Genomic DNA, 18,380 nt, shown 5'->3' on the forward strand with positions numbered 1-18,380 from the left:
CACCCACTGTAACATTTTTCCTGTTGCCATGTCTTAATAAAAAGGCGCTGATGAGTGACGTGTGCAGCGTGTTTACTGTCCTCCTCTGTGTGACCCGCTCATGGTTTACTTCCGTATCTGCCTCGTCATGGCTGGTGACACGTGACACTCGTCATCTGCTGACACAGCGCCTCTGCTGGTCTAAAGCAGCTACTGAGAGCCGCTGATAACATAATCTACTGTACCAACATTTTTTTTTTTTTTTAATTAAAAGCATTTTTATAACAGGTTAATTAGCGCTGCTTCACTGCATGTCATTTAGTTACTAAAATTATATAGAATTAATTAAACTGTGACCTGCTGAATAGTAACTTAAAGTCATTAATTAATGATCTCTTAATATTTAGAATAGTTTGATACCTCAGTGTATTAAAGGAGCAGTTCACCCAAATTTTGAAAAGAAACGCTGGCACCTATCTACAAGAACCAAATGTTGGTTTTGTTTGTCCAGTTTTAAAAAGTATGTGTTGGAGACAAGTTAATTCAGTTTTTACCATTTTATTGAAGAATTGTGACAATTGTCTTTACATTTGTCCATTCACGTTCAATATCTGATTCACTTAATTATAGTTTTTATGCGATTTGTATGTGTGATCTCACATGGGTCTCTGCAGGTTTCAACAAGTCAAATTTAAGACTTTTTAAGACTTTTTTAAGACCATAATGAACCCATTTCACATCCATATTTCCAAAAAAGTACAAAAGACATGAAGGTAAATTGGAGAATTGATTGCAAATCGGTGAACTTGCACTTAGCCATCTTATGCAAGCAATTCCTCTTAGCTGTGGGCTTTCGTTAAGTTTTCTCCGCTGCTATGCTAAGCGGTAACACACCGCGGCGCGCACACAGCACACTAGCTAGTGGTGCGACTTTAGTTCTGTGCGAGACTGAAGTTTATGCACGTTTTAAATAAAATTCTCGTTAATAGATTTTTAAGACCTTTCAAATTGTATTTAAGACATTTTAGGAGATTTTAGGAGAATTTTAGACATTTTAAGGCCTTAAATTAAAATAATTGGATTTAAGACTTTTAAAGACCCCACAAATACCCTGGAAAGAGCTGTTTTAAATTCCGTTGTATTGTTCTCAATGCAATAACAAAGACATTCTACTTCTATAAACTGTGATATTCATTTATTTCATTGTTGACTTAATACTCTTTTATAATTAATCTTTAATCTTTAATTATCTTCTTTTTTCATGATTTGGCACTATTCGTAAGCTTGTTATTATTATCAGCAGCAGCAGCAGCAGCAGCACAAAGTAGTAGCATTAGTAACAATAATATAAATATTTGGGCCCATAGCAATATTAAAAAAAAAATCCTCATCAAAAAGATCAATAACATATTTCTCTGAGTAATGAATAATTTGTAAGTCAATCTATAAACATAATGAAATTCATAGTACTTTCCTCAATGTGTATCATATTATTCTACAGGCGGTAAAGCAGGCATGCAGGTAAAGCACATCTATTTCACGCCTTTGCTTCACTGCAACGTTGAGTGCAAACAACGCCATCGTCTTATTGTACTTAAGTAACATGGAGACTTGGAAAGGTTGATTAGCGGACATTAACGAGTCCGTTCAAGGTCATCCGCCGCTGTAAGCCCCCTCTGATGATGTGTTGACACCAGAATTCTGGGTAATGAAACCTGACAAGTGTCTTTTGACTGACATTGTGGACGAAATTTAGCCTGAGACAAATTACACATCGCTGGTAAAAAAACATATGAATGCACGGCAGACATGAAAAACATAGCAGTGTATATTTTGGTGTCATTTATTGGCCTAGTTATGATAATAACATGTGTTTTCCTTATTTGATCAACAAAGTTGATGTTTTATGAAACTTATGTTACTCAAACTTTGTATGGGTGATATTTCTGCACTCCAACTACTTCTGCAAAACCTCCTGATAAATGGATAAACCATGACATGAACATTTTTACATGTTTTGTATTTCCACATAAATTCAACAAAAATAAAGCAGCTGGTCAAATGTCTGATAGGCACAGTGAGATACCCTGTTGTCCCTGTTCCTTCACATGTAAAACCCTAAAAAGTGGTTTGCAGGAGCCAGCACTCATAAGAGAGTTGTTTGCATGGGTATGTACTTTACGTGTCATGTCGTCCTTTTTTTTATGTTAAAGCAGCAGCCCTGCCATTATCATTTCATATGGAATCCTGAAACAGCATGCCCCGAGTCGGCTGCCACTTAATTACCTTCCAGTCAGCCTGGAGAAATCTGGCTGTGATCCAGACAGACTCTCTAGAGAGGAGAGTGAAGTACATCTGAGCTATTGGTTTCAATTTACCATGAGACAAATATTGCTTAAACATGAGACGGAATGCAAACAGTGAAAGGAAAGTCCACCCTAAAAGCAGAATTCACATTGCAGCAAATGGCGACGATTGTGGAAAGAAAAATCAACATTTACAAGAGACAAATATCTCCCTCAAGACGGAAATCAGAGCCCCTTAATATTAATTGATTATGTCATCAGGTGTCACTGCAGGGAGTTGGTCCGCTGACGAATTAGCAACTGACTCTGTGAGCTCACAATTGTGAATTGCACGGGACATTAAATGCAAATTGGATTATACTGAATGCTTCTACAGCGCACAACAGTGAATCACAACGTGCATCCACGAAGCAAGGACCTGTCCTGTTCAAATTGAAATATTGGGCAATTTCAAATCACACAATATAATAAAAGTATGAAAAGCACATTTATTTTTGAGTGAAATCCCCCCTTTAAAGGGCTAGCAACTCACTTGATTCATGAACAGTGTGTGTGTGTAGTATCCTGAAGCAGATTCTCACAGTCACATGCGTGTATGACTTTATACATCATAAACACCAAAGACAGTAAGGCCTTTATTTTAAAGCTTTCAAACATTTCAGTATAAAATAATTCAGACCTCTGTCAAAATGAGTTCACACAACAATGATTAAGCTGATCAGCTCCACATGACTCTCGCCATGTTTAGTCTGTATAATAGTGCTTTTGTTATAGTTGATGCATTTCACATCATGACTGATGGAGGGAAGGTGGGAGCAGGTGAGGTAAGTATTGGGGTTGCGTTACTAGCAGTCGTTTATATGCATGTTAAAAGTCCAATTTTAGTCAGACCAAGACAATAATTCAGTTTTCTTAAAGGTAGGGTAGGAGATCCTGGAAAAACATTTTGAAATCAAAAGTCCAAGCCCCTTTCTTCAGACTACCTTCCGAAGCTATGCTTCCAAACGGACATGGATTCATGAGCACTGCGCAGTGGATACTTGTTCAAATGACAACGTGATGCCAAAAAAACAACACATACTCTTAAAAGATCAAAAATACATAAAGTTAACCTACCTGTCCAGTAGAAACAGCGCCACCTTGGCATCTCTTTGAAGTTCCTTTTGGGGCTCACCCTGGTCTTGGATCGCTCCGCATCAGCATTTTTCTTGGACGTAGCTTTCTCAAAAACGTGCGACCAACACCTGTTGTTTTCTGCCACAAGGTTGCATAACGTAATTGTGTCTTGTGTCTTGTTGAATGCTTAGCAAGCTAGCATAGGCTCTGGCGTTGTCTCCTGAGCATGTGCAATCAATACACAAAGAGGGACAATGCATTAAATGGTTACAATCGGGGTGCAAAGAAAATTTTAAGCAATTCAGTAGAAATGTTCTAGAAAATGATCTCCCATCCTACCTTTAAAACATGTTAGTCCGACTAGAATCATGCTAGTCTTAGTCGGACTAACATACCTGGATAATACCATTCATTGTCTGATTACTCTGCATGTATACGCTTGGTCGACTGGAGTCAGACTTGGTGTTCTTGAAGTAGAAGGAGACTGCGTATAAACTGCAGTAGTTGCCGGAAAACAACAAACAACATGATCATGTCTGCGAGAGCGAAAGCTACAGAGAAGACCCACTTTTGGACTAATGAAGAGACAAGATGTATGCTCTAGAACCACAGCACGATCCAGCTCACTGTTTGTTTTTCTGTGACCTAAAGGTCAACAGGAAACAATAGGCACTAGCTTATAGAGAGATACAGCGCCACCTACAGAGACGGAATCAGACACACACCGCCCAATAAATCGATTTTCTCCACGCATGTATTCTTGGACTCTGCACGTTGTCTGATTGCCTGACTTAGTCGGACTAAGCTCGATTAAACTGTGCATGTAATCACACAGAGTGTTTTGGTGATAGATGTTACACACTGGAGCTTTAAATGTATAACTGAATTATGCATTGACTACTTTTTTCATGCTTAGAATACTGCATTCTAACGGGACCGTATCTATGTTCCCCGGGTCCTATGTTCCCCGCTTTGTATGTGACCGGGGAACATAGGACCCTTTCTCTAACCCTAATCCTAACCCTACCCTTTTTCAAAAAAAGGGTCCTATGTTCCCCTGTCACATACAAAGTGGACCTTTTTTGGGAAAAACGGGGAACATAGGACCCGGGGAACATAGGTACGACCCCCATTCTAACATGGTTCAGGTTAGCATATTTTCATAGCACACTGTAATTATATGGGGGAAGGTCAAGTAATAATGCCAACCTTCATACGCCACAGTTTAGAGTTTGATTTGTTGGCCACTGAGCAGTTTCTCTGTCAAGGGTTAAATGCCTTGCTAAAGAGCACTTCGCAAGTGGTAATGAGGGAGAGGCCATCCCCCCACTGAGATCATGCTGACAACAGACTACCGTCACAAATTCCTCTCAAAACTTTAATGCCACCACTAAACAGTCAGAGAAATTGTCCATAGGTCACTCCAGGTGATGCACTTGGCTCCACAAAATGTGAGAGCATTAATGAGTATTTAAAATCCCAACACATGATATGATATGAACCAAAGTTTTTACGTGACTCACACTTGATAAACTGTGTGAATAGCCAAAATAGAAAAAAAGAAAAAAACATTTGCTGAACCCCAGAGGCCGCCTACTGCCCCTGTGAACTGCATGAACCTTGTCATATTTGTTTTACTAAAGGCCAGCAACCACAGCAATAGCATTAATGGTTATAGTTCACCATTGTCCAGTGACATTACTCCTTCACTTCCCAGGGTCTCATTCAGTTTAGGACACATTTTATTTGTGGGTAGTGCGTAATGGCTTTTAAACTAATCTTGTTTGTTTTTGCAGCTTTAGGAAAAGCCTTTCATATGTACTTCAGGCAAGGGTTTAACCATCATTATTCTACAGAAGTCTGAATGGATGTGTGTTTTGTGTTGTTTTAAGTCTTGGTGATACATCAAGAAGCCTGTCTTGTCACCGTTCCCTTCCAAATGCACCATTTGGCATCAAAACTCAGAAGTTGTTTAGTTTTTATCTTTTGGTGGCTATTGTAAAAACATGGTGGTCCACAATGGCAGCATCTGTAGAGCTGATCTTCTCCTGATTCTAGGGAAATCCAAAAATAAGAATCCACATAATCAGGTAAAGTGTACTGTACAGTTAATGTCACCTAATTTTAACACACTGGAACCTTTAATGTGTTACATTCAGTGAGGCAGCAACTTCAGTCATCTCAGCAGCTCCCAGGTTTTGTTTGCTTCGTACAGCGTATGTGAACAACCCCTAAAACAACATTTAGTTGGTTAGATATCTACAATGTATATGACGAGCAGAGGCGCAGCTTGTGAACAGGCGAGGCAGGCAACTGCTTGGGGCCCCGAGCTAATAGGGGGCCCCCGACACTTGGAGCCTGAGGGCTGTTTTTACTGAAATGTGCAGTGACCAGCCACCTCCCCGTCCCCCTTAAACCACAATGGGCGATTTGCAATGACATCTCAACTCTGCAAGTTGGAAAATGAAGAGGATTATTTGCAGTGTAATGTATATCTTTTTTACTCAGTTTATATATATATATATTTTTTCAGTTATTTACAGTATTTTATTGTTCTATATATTTATGTTGTTTTATAATCTGGGCTCTTTACAGTGTAATGTATTTTTTACTAAGTTTATATACTTTTTAAAAAGCTATTTACAGTATTTTATTGTTCTTTACATTTATATTTTCACATACTTTTTAATTACAAGGTTTTTCCATGTTATTTCATTCATTTAGATTTTTTTTGATTATTTCAAACTCATACATTGTTGTTGGTGTCAGATTATTTGTAACATAATGGTGATGAACACTGGTTGGAAGGGCCCCCTGGGAATTTTTGCTTAGGGCCCCTACAGACTCTAGAATCGCCTCTGATGACGAGCCTATTTAACATTTAATTGCCAAGTCTGACTATCTGGAATTACCATTACAGTCATTTAGACTAGTCGTAATTTCATTGTGACTAGTATGAATTCTATCTGTGACGTCATTCTTACTAGTCAAAACTACAGTTTCATATATCTGGAATTCAGTTTTTACTCAGAAATACGTCACTTTTGCCATTTATGTGTATGGGGTTGGTCAGTATACAACATCAGTCACAGTCACAGCAACTGAATTGTAGATATCTATCATGACAAAACTGATACACATGAATGGTAAAAGTGACGTCAATTTGACGAGCAAAAGCTGAATTACGTATATGTGACGTCATTTCGACTAGCAACAACTGAAGTATGGATAATGCGACGCCATTTTGACAAGTAAACACTGAATTGCAGATATCTGTCACTGCAGTTTTGCCTAGTGATGTCTCATTTATCAGATTAAATGATTAAACCCGCTTACCCGCTGTGTCTGTGTTGAGTTCATTTCTTATACTTCAGACGTTGGAGGTGCAGACGCTCGCGCCGGTGCTCATATGACGCGCTGACGTCACAACATCTTTGACAGTACTTCCTGGAGTGATGTTTGTTGTGGGAAATAAGTGCTGTAGTGGTGGACCTGAGAGAGAGACGCGGGGCGGGCGTAAACACTGAGGCCACGGTCACACGGAGAAGGACGACCGGACACTCTCCACTAACACTGTCCCACCTGCAGGCATGCGGCCGCGGCAGCTCGTGACCGGTCTCAGATAAGGAGAAGTGACGAGTGAGACGGAGACAGGAGGAGACACGCACTCACACACACACACACACACACACACACACACGGTGGAGGATATCCACGGACACGCCGCAGAGCCGAGCCGAGCCGAGCCGAGCACAGCCGCCGACTGCCCGGTTGGAGCTGCCGCGATGTTGTAGCTAAAACCATGGAGAGCAGAATAAAGTAAGAACGTATGTTGTCTGTCTCATGCTGCTGGTGTCTCACTGTCGAGCTAACGGCTATAACGTGCAGCGAAGACACGTCAACTATGCGCCGAACTACGGCGGAATGTTAGTCGTAAATCATGACAGTGACGGGGATTTAACGGCCGAGGGAAGGCCAGCTGGCCCCGGCAGCATTTGGGTCAACCAGTATTCAGACTATAGCTGTATACATCAATTAGCAGCTGCGCTAGCCAACCAGACAGTATTTATAACACTGTGGACAAGACACACTAGCGACCAGGTCTAAACGCACACACACACTCACACATGTACTGTACTGTACTGTACTGTAGTTTGACATAACAGGAGAACCTGTCATCACACACAAACACACACATTATTTATGCAGCATCAGCTTTAGCTAACCTGCTCTTTATTGACACAGCTTAATATGACAGTGAAGTAGGTCCACTGAGCACAGGTCCTCGTGACTGACCACTATACTGCACATGTACACGTTCATCTCATTCTTTTTAACGTCTATATATTTTTTATATATATTTTTTTTTTCTTTTTATACATATGTTTCAGTTTATATTTAGACTGTACATATAATTGCATGCCTCTTATGTTTCTATCTTGTAACATATTCTGGAGCTGCTGAACTGTGAATTTCTCTGTGAGATGAATAAAGTATCTATCTATCTATCTATCTATCTATCTATCTATCTATCTATCTATCTATCTATCTATCTATCTATCTATCTATCTATCTATCTATCTTAAGGGACATTTCTCATATACACTTCCTGACATTTACATTTATTTCTGTGCGACTACAACGATCTCTCATTCCCCACAGTAACCACGTTTTGTTGTTTGTTTTCCTCACAGGGAGAATCCAGAGAGAACGTTTGATCTGGTTTTACAGGTGACATGTCCAGCATCTGAAAATGAGGGTAAGTCATGCCATTACCTCCTATTAATATATATTAAAAAAAGATGCATTCAATTTTTATTTCACTGGGAAGTCCTTTAAGATGAACATCTCTTTTTAGAGGTGAGAACTACACAACACATACACCGCACAGATTATTAAACAGTGAAACAAGATATTCGATTAGAAACAAAATTACCACCTTGCTTATGTGAAATCACTTCCCTCCAACTTCCTCATCGGTTTACCCCTGCCCTATTTGTCAATTCATTAGGAAAAATATAAATATACATAAACAGCATTGTATAGAGTTGACATGATGACTGCTAATAATGTGTTGTATGTGTTGCCTTCTCACTCGTATCCAAATGTAATTAAATCCACACATAAATATCACAAATCAGCAGCTTTTTAAAGACTTCTAATGTGTCACCATTAGCATTATTTTCAGATGCAGTTAGTAGCTTGAACAGTACATTGTGAAATGAAAATGATCCATTAATTGATTTAGTATGAGTGGATATCCATATAAAAGTTCATGAATTCAAAATGGCATGTGCAGTTAAGAGAGTTAGAGTTGAGTGGAGTGGTCACTTTTATCAATATTTTATCAACAAAACATTTACTTGAAGCAGTTTGATAAATGATTGATAATTTAAGTATTTTTTAATCTAAATATTGCCCAATAATTTGCCACGTTAGGCTTCCTGTACACTGTATTTCTCTGTATTTAATTTAATAAATAAGAAAGTAATTGTTAGATGATGTGATTGCAAAAAAAACAAGCACTTGATAAACATAATATCATGCGAGTTGCTGCTTTTAAATTCAAATGTCTTGTTGGTTCGGCAAAAATACGACACAGGACACTGTCACCTTGAGCTTTGTAAAACAAAACAAAAAAAAAGTTTATAGACATTTTTCACATGCAACTAACATTTTGAAAACAAACAGCTTGAGCGTTTTTAGATAAATACTTCTGTGTGTGCTGGCCACTTTTGTCTTACGGTTTGTAAAAATAGACTTGTTTGTAGTGTAATTACAGTAATTGTAAGCTGCAGCCAAGATGTCATGTAACGTCAGCAGCTGTGTTTACTAAAATGCACTTGCACAGTATTTTAGGGCAGACAGTGAGCATCTCAACACCACGCTGCACAACTGAGTGTACCCTTGGACAATGAGAGCAACCATTATGTCTGTGGTGTTTTTTGTGTGTGCCCCACAGTTTCCTCTGTCAAAAAGCCATTCTGTTATTAAGCCCTGACATACGTTCACCATTGTAGGCTTTTCTCTTGTAATTGTGTGACCCCACAGAGGTTGTTTCAGACAGATTGCACTTGGGTCAGCAAGCTGCATTAACTGTTTTCAGTGGTCAAGCATTCCTGGTGGTCAGACTAGCTGTGGAATTGACCGTGGCCACTGAAGGAAAAACAACATATTCTGTCTTAATGAATATGGGGAAATAAATGACCTATAATTCACATTGGTATCTCATGTCACTCATAAGTCAAATATCATGTAAAAACAAATTTTCACTGTATTTTACGACAGCTGTATTATTTTTTCCCACTGAGTTTTGACCTTAAAGAGGTGTTATGTGGACGGTTCACTTGTGCAGCTGTTGAGCTGACCAGAGAAGGCTGAACGTTGTCCTTGGATGTAGTTCTGATATTGGATTTTAAACCAAACTCATAAACCACCAGCCTGTGCTGTAATAACTGACTTCCCCCATGTATGATCCAGGGTCAGGCTCATATCCGGACTTCAGCTCCCTGGAGCACAGCTAGAGAGCAATGTTTGCACGCCCCTCCAGTCAAATGGAACATGAGCATTCTGCTCAGTCATTTGACTGAAGCTCTCTCTCTGCTCCGTGCTGAGTCCTGATTGGATAGAAGAACATCCAAGTTGAGGAAGTTTGTTATGTTCTAGATGTATATCTGCCAGCAGGGGCTTAAGGTTGTGGCAGATTTATTTTTTTGAAGCGGTTTCAGATAACCATTTGAGAAATGAATCACTTCTCTCTGAATCTCATCAATTTCCCCTTTCTTTGACTTGGCTTTAGCTTGAGCCTGTGTGAAGTGAAATTAAATGCTTTTTGAATGGTGAAACTGTGCTTCATGGACATTCAGGTTTCAGGTTCCTGAGTAGCTTGATCGTGTGCACATAATTTTTATGTATACATTAACCCTAAAATATGACCTTTCCCTTAGCTGTGTTTGCTTTTGCCTTAGTGCTGTGGTCTGTACTTTTATTAGCAGATGAAAGGGTTAATGCTGTGAGTCATAACAGGCAGGATTTGGCTAAGCTATGAAACCTCCATAGTCACTCACCACAAACTAGTGCTTTTTCCTTCTACAGCCAAACATTAGCACTTCACGTTCACACATTATCTTCCCACTACCTCACAAAGGCAAACAAATAATATTGCAGTCATGACAGACTATTGTCATAGCAACATGGTGTAGAACGTTTGAGCATTTGGAGAAGTGGTGGGAAGCTTTCGGCTTGCTCATATTTCTCATATCTCCATGCAGTTTAGGGTATACAGGTTTAAATTTAGATAGATTTTGGCTGCATTTCAGTTTTTGTGTAGTCACTCTCTGCCAGCATTTGGGTTTACTGTGCAGCATGCTCCAATAACTCAAAGGGTTCCCTCTTTGTTTGACTAGAAAGCTCAGTGTGTGCAGGGTTTTGCTGATGCTGCCACAGTGTTTTGCCACCCTAACCACATCCTGGTCTTGCAGGTCTGAAACTAGATCCATGTGCAGCAGCATGTTACGTTCTCACTTTAGTGTAACGGGTAGTTCCCTTTGTAAATAGTTGTCTAGATCACACTGGAAAGTTAAGAAAGAACAAAACACTGTACCATTGTCAAACAAGTATGTATTAGCCTTTTCATAAGTGGTCAATACATGGTACCCAAGTTTCCTGTGTTAAGTGGGTTTCACACCTTCAGTAGTCTGCAGTGTGTGTGTGCAGATGACACCCACATGTTTGCAGACAGGGCCGCAATAAGCTTGTTTTTATGAACTTGTTTCACAGTGACCTTTTCAAACCACTGGTCTAAAAAAAGACTGCTCACTCATTATAAAGTTAACACTTTGGCATAGAAACTTTCAAAGACTTTTAGCCCACAAGGTAATATTTCTGTTTGTGATGGCCTGGCTATTCGAAATAAAGTTATTGACACTAAAAAAATAATAATTAATCCATTAATAATACATGCAAAGTTTAGACCAAGAATACACCTACTGTCAAAGAGGCAAAGTCACATTTGCCCACATTGCTGTGTGAGTGAGACGGGGCAACAACAAAGTGGTAGTGAGCGTTTTAATTGTCAAATGTGCTCTATTTAGTATTTTAAATCCTCAAATGATTCTGATTCTTAATTATTGATCAGCATTGTTGTAGAGAATTGTTAACATTTTCAAATAATAATCAGTACAGGCAGCAAGTAGTAATTCAGTTACGATGGGTTCATCGCTCCATCCATCACATCAAATTTTATTTTTATAAAGCCAAATAACAACTTTATAATAATAATAATATTATAATAATAAGCCTAAGCATAATCTCAAGGCACTTTACATTGCATATCTTTTGACAGACTCATTTACACAGCTACGGTCAGTAATGAGTCTCTTGTTAATCTGCATGTCTGCGGATTGTGGGAACATGCAAACTTCACACAGAACGACCCTGGTTGTTTTGGAATTTAAACCGAGAACCTTCTTGCTGTAAGGCCCAAGTGCTAAACACCATTTTTCCACAGTGGACCCATCTAGGATTTGTTCCCCTAAAATAAACACAGTCTGTAGTCTTTGTAGTGAATAGTTTACACTGTCCAGAAGCACACTGGTTGTAGAGGGGTCTCACAAGATTCTTGTCAATTTGGGATGCAGCCATGCAGTCTCTCTGAATAACCTGGGTTTTGGTGCTGCCTGACTGAGGAGCATACACATTAAGATTGTGTCTTAATATGTGTAATGGAGCTTGTGATTTACAACCGTGGAACTAATAGCCTATAACATTGCCAATGGTCCAATTACAATCCTGTTGGACAAAGTACTAATCACCAGTGCCAAGGGTTTGATTTTTCCTGTGACCATCGTTGATAACATTACATTTGTACAGGAGGCAAGAACACTTATGGACACACAATGATACAATTATAAGCTGTCGTGAAGAGGTTTTCTTGGCAGTTGGAGTTGCCGTCTCCTCACTTCCCTGAGACTTGTCAGCGAGTGAGATTGTTACGATAGCATCAACATTCCATAACCGGAGCATTGCTGGGGAGAGAAATGGAGAAAAAAAAAACAAAACAAGAAAATAAAGCTCACAGTTACAATTGTGGCATTGTCAATATCTGGACGTGGCCCACCACTTCTAACCACGGATGTGTGCATAGATGACAGACATTGGCCCTTTTCCTCATGCAGTCCACGGGGACCTGGCCTCCCTGTTCAGCCTGAGCTCAGTTCCGCTTAGCTCTGTTGGCTCAGTGCTCTGTGGATGCTCAGTCTGTGAGCGAGCGTTGCCTGAGAGCGTGACTGGCATGCTAGCTACTAGCGGCCCTGGCTACATAAAGCCATATTGATGTGCTTCCAAGATGCTGCCACAGCTAGCAGATGACACTAATGCTGCCAAGGCAGTAGGAGGGGACAGATGCTACCTGTCCTCGCTCGCTCCCTCTAGCCAGATTGTTCCCAGTAACAAAGCAATAAACTTAATAGATCACCATATCAATTTTACAGCAACATTCATGCTGCAATTAGGGAACGATTTATTGTAAAAAAGAAAAAAAAAAAAATCAACCTTCAATGAGGGCAGCTGTGCTAGTCCTAATACCTCTCAGGACTGTAGGGGCTGGGGTTTGAAATAAAGCCCTGGCTCTTCTCTTTGTGGTTTACTTCGCATGCTGTTTTTTTTCTGAATTCCTCCCACAGTTCACACATGCAGGTCGGATGAATTGGGAGTTCTACTTTGTCCTTGAGTGAATGTGAATGTTTTACTGTGTCTTGCGATAGACTTGACATTCTGCCCAGGGGTGTGTCCATGTTTTTTAGATGCTTCAGCCCTTTCGTAACACTCGTCAGAAATCTAATCAATTTTCATTTATACGGCCCAAATCACAAATTCACCTTAAATGGCTTTTCAGATTCTATATACTTAATGCAGTGTGTGAATGCTGTGTCACTGAGCTGCTGCATCTCACACAGGGGTTGGCCTTTGGAAATGGTCATGAATAATATCCTTTTAAATATGCCTCCATACTCAACTCAAATGCCAGGACTCTATGCATCGGTTCATTGTCTATTGCCTAATTTAGAGTGTCAAATTAACCTGTGCATGTTTTGGACTGTGGGAGGAAACCCACAAGCACACAGAGAGATATTAGTCATATTTCACAATAAAGCTTTACTGAAAAAATTGATTCGAGGAACTGAGACACTACTTCTACTTTGTAGATATAAATCTTGAAACTATGGTGAAAGATCATTTTCAGGTTCTTTTTTGCTATGAAACATGTGCAGCTGGTGGTAAAAATTAGGGATGGGCTATTTGAATATTAAGCAGGATTATTTGTTGAATGTTGTGAAAGTAGTGCAGGGTTCACAGTGTTGCGCTAAGAGGAGTAGCTAATGAGATGCATTCAAAGACCCTGGTATAATGTATCACTTCTGTGCGATCTACATCATGTTGAGCTTGGAGGAGCTGCTTCGAGATGCATTCAAGAAACTTCTTAAATGTTATCACTTCTGCAAACGCACAAGGTATAACGAACAAATACTTGCTGTGGCTGCCACCATGTGATAATGGATGCACCACAAATTAGGTTGTCAGTGGAGTAGAAGTCACTGAATCACTGAAAATTAAATATTTTTTAGTTTTGTATCTTTTTTTAATATAATTATGAATATTCACATTAACTTATCAGCTATTTATAATCGCACTAACAATGGAATAGTGATTCTCATCCCTCGTAAAAACAGGTGAGGGGTCTTCTCTCTAAAAGAGCGACTCACTTGTGGGAGATGTGTCTGAGACACAGGTGTCATGTGGACCCTGATAACTGAGAACTGCTGTAATCAGAAAGAATGCACGCCTAAAACAAAAGCAAGTCATTTTGCGATGCAGACGCACTGCGCACTCATCCAGCGTGAACCCATTTTGTTGTCACCTTGCTCCCATATAGTATTTGTGCTTGGCATTCATACTGTATACTATTAAGCATGTGACTTTTTTCAGAGGAAAAGTGACAGGTTTATTGTCTACTTTGACATTCTTGTTAACTATGGAAATATAAATACCGTATGCACTTGCACACATTTTCAGATTGGAGAAAAGGAAAACGCAGAAAGCAGTAGTCGCATTTTATCGGCCTTTGATCGGCCTTTGATCGGCCTTATAGCTTCACTTTGTCCAATTACGAAAAGTTACTTGTGTTCTGAATTCTAAGAACATTTCCTCTGAGACCCTGAGGTTTCACAGTGTCACCTGCTGTTCGCTAGTTATTATCAAACTGCCTCCTTTCCTGCTGTAGTGCTCTCTAGTAGCACTGTGATGTTTCCTTTTTTCCCCCCTTTGGCTTTCAGCTCTTCCCATATCCACCCTTTGTATTTCGTAGAGCAAGACTCCTTTGTAAAACTTTTAGAAAAGGTTGAACGTTGACATTCTGCAAAATGTCAGAATTGCTCCTTGACCCGGGCGTTGTCGGTGCTGCGATCTGATTGGATTCTGGCTGTGTGTTGAGTTCATTGCTCACACTTAGATGGGAGGCCATTGGAGTACTAACAGATGCCATGGCAACAAGGAGGGTGTTGATTGGTCATTAGAGAGGCCACACTCCTCTACTCACACTCCTGAGAGGACCCCAGGGTCTCACACTTTGTTTATCTTGCAACCCTTCTGCTTTTCTTTTGTCTCACTCGTATGACTTTGCTAAATTGGCTTTTTTTTTTTTTTTTTTTTTACAAAGAATCAGATATCACCCAAGTCCCTGTTGTCTTTTATCTGTTTCTTCTGAAAAGAATTGAAGAAGTCTCTTCACTTTCCTTATAACAGTAGTGAACTCTAAGAAAAGGTTGTTCTGTGTCATCTGAGTAGCTATAGCATCACATTGGACCCACAGAGCAAGTGGTCTGACCCTAATTTGTGTCTGCATGTCAGGTCTTGGTTAGTTGGATATTTGTGGTTGTTTGTACAATGACTTCATGTACAATTACTAATTAATAACATTATACCGTAGACATTTGATGGACACATGTTTCTGCAAAACATGCGATTATGAAAGATGTTAATTTCCTGGAAACATGAGAGGAACACTGATAATCACTTAAAAATAATTATTCTACTGATCGTGGTTGAAATGTCAGAATATTTAGATGGTAGAGATTTTGTGACGTGAGCCTAACATACACTGGTTGGTGACATGTGTGGAGAACCTTCTTGAGACATTAATCATCTTGTTGTATAAATATTTACATGTTCAGAAAATCAGTTGTAGACTAATCAGTGTAAGTTCAGTCTCTAAGGTAGAATCACCTGTTAGCGCTGAGTTTATTTTTGTCACGCTTTCATCCCAGGTTTTCAAGTGTATTACACAAGTGTATTCTTTGTATTTTTTTTATTTTGGTCAACCAGACCGCAGAGTTGGCTGAGTCAGTGTGAATGTGTCTCTCATTGCTCTCCAGCCTTGCTCTTTTGTCCTTGTCTGGAGTTATTTGTAACTCCCTACTTGGAGGCACTCATCCATTCAGTATCCGTGTAGTGGCCTGCTGCTTACCGGGTTTGGTTCCAGCTCCTTTCTCATTCAAAAGAAATGGGAGACGAGTGCAGCCCTCACATTTCAGCCAAGTCCAGCTTTATTCCAATTAATATTTACTTGTGTTTTTATATTTTAAAACAAGTTGGCGCATTACCACGAGACTTTGCACTTTAACTGACTCCCTTGCAATTGCAATATTTGTGTGAAATGGAGAAATTGTTCACCCCAATATGAAAATGATTATATTAAGCATGCGTAACATAACCCATTATATTTAATTTTTTGTTAGTGTAGACATATGAGGTGTAAACTATTATTCAAGTTTTTATCTTTGTATTTTTATATAAGATACATTTTACAGACTTTGCCGTGCAGAGGATTTCATCATTGTCTGCCAGAGCTAATGTAGCTCATTTCTTATATTCAGTTTTTGCTGAAAGAAACTCATTCTGTCCAGGAGCAGCTGCCTTTTTCACACATACGCGTTTTTCACCCACGTGGCACATCTCCTGACACACTACCTGTGCTTCCTTTTGCATATCAACGGTTTCGTGGTTATCACTCAGTTTCACAGTCGCAATCAAGGTGCAAACCTTCTCACCCTCTTTTCTGACTATCACTTGTGATGACAGAGACAGGCGAGCGCTACAGGGGGAAAAAGGAGGAAACGGGTCACTGGGACATTTCAGGTGGCACCACGTGACCTTGTTACACTCTTGTTTTGACACAGACACATGCACACCGCCACCAACGCGTAGACTGCTGCGAGTGAACTTTTCTGTCTTCAGAGTACAAAGCATTATTAACCAATCCTTGAGGAACTGGGGCAAAATGAGGTGGAGTAGGGCAGGTATGGGGATGGTAAATGGAGGAGAGAAACGGAATGTAGATATGATGGTGGCAGTATAAACTGAGAGGTGAGATGGTGTGCGGGTTGCAGGCTTACCTTTCCTTTTCACTGCAACGGTACTGAGACTCCTAGGGAAAACAGTGTTCTCTGTGAATTAAGAGGTATATTTTTGAGTGTATTGTGTGTATTGTGGCTGTGTGTTACATGGCTGCATGGATGTGTGTGGCTGGGCATAAGAAGGAGACTCAGAAGCCGTGGGAGCTGCAGAAGGCTCATCTGAATTCACTAATGCTTCCAGACGGAGAGAACATGGAAAGACTTCTAGGCACTGACACTCGCAGGCTATTTTTAGATTTACCCTTTCCTCGGTGAATAAGTAGGCAAAAGCAGGGACCTGATCAATAATTTAAAGTGAGAAGATTTGGATGAATGCAGAAGACTTTTATCACATCACCCACACCTCACAGCATTGTTCTTATGTTGCTTATGTTTGTGTGCAGCCGCCATACAAATTAGTGCATTTCCTTGTGACTGTTATGATCTAGAGAGCTGTAGGAATTTAAAAAAGTGGAACAAATAAATGAAGAAAAGGCTAAGTTCATGTCCGCCCTTCCATATCTGTCAGCTAAGCTCTTCTTCGCAGCAGACAATTGATTGCCAGCAGTTTTATGGTATATGTTCACCACAGCAGATGGCATAAGCCTATGCAACCAACCAAACATACACAGTTGCACGCACGCAACCAATCATTCTGAGTCAAAAAACAATGATTGGCCGGTTCTTCTTCTGCATATAACACCAATGTGGCCTAGTTTAGCCCACAAATGAAAAGGATTAGTGCATTGATGGTAATCTCTTCTCGTCTTTCAAATTGGATTCCCCCCCCCCCCCAAAAAAAAATAAAGCTCAAAAATATGTTGACATCCATGACTGTCATGTTGAGCAGATTTAATGATGGCAAGATTTTAACAGGATTTTCAGCTGACTCACTTGTCGTGACGGTCGTGTGCAGTCAGTGGCAATGCAATTTAGGGATTAGGATTTTTCCATTGTCATTTGGATTATTGCAGAAAATAACCTCTGAATTTGTGTTTGTGACACATTCTTGTTTCGGCAAGATAATGTTCACATATAAGCATCTCTCATGATGAAACCAAATACACTAAAACGATAATGTAGATTAAATTATAAATGTACTACACCACAGTCGACTTCAAGCTTGTAATGCGTGAACATTGACATTTTTGAGTAGATATTCTCGGCATATAACCTCAAAGCCAGTCAAAAAGGATTGAGGACGAGGGACAGGACAGTGCAAAAGTGTTACCTTATTCCTGGGTATTGTCGAACATGCTACATCTTGTAGCATGTTCGATAATACGTTCGCTGACATCCTGAGGAACAAATTACCTGTAATGGGTTAGTAGAAAAATGCAAGTATTTAGTAGATTACAACCACGGGTATTTATTTTCATCATGAGGGTAATGTGAACTGATCTGACAGAGATGGCTACAGAGGGTGTGCTCTCTTGGAGTGTGTGGACTGCTGCCACATAGACTGACGTAAAACAGTCTCAAAGCTGAATAATCTGAAAGACAGAAATGTATTTTCACTGGCAATTAA

General features: G+C 39.8%; 1 protein-coding gene across 1 annotated transcript in view; it reads left to right on the forward strand.

Annotated features, from left to right (window-relative positions):
- Positions 1-7,112: 7,112 nt before the first annotated feature.
- The window catches only part of dennd1b (DENN/MADD domain containing 1B), a 100,631-nt gene continuing 89,363 nt past the window's right edge, over positions 7,113-18,380 (forward strand). Inside the window, exons 1-2 of the mRNA XM_083887520.1 lie at positions 7,113-7,220; positions 8,096-8,160. Of these exons, the coding sequence (XP_083743646.1) occupies positions 7,204-7,220; positions 8,096-8,160 (82 nt within the window). The 5' untranslated portion in view covers positions 7,113-7,203. The remainder of the gene's footprint in view (positions 7,221-8,095; positions 8,161-18,380) is intronic.

The sequence above is a fragment of the Microchirus variegatus genome (genome assembly GCF_963457635.1).
Source record: "Microchirus variegatus genome assembly, chromosome: 4".
Taxonomy (NCBI): Eukaryota; Metazoa; Chordata; class Actinopteri; order Pleuronectiformes; family Soleidae; genus Microchirus; species Microchirus variegatus.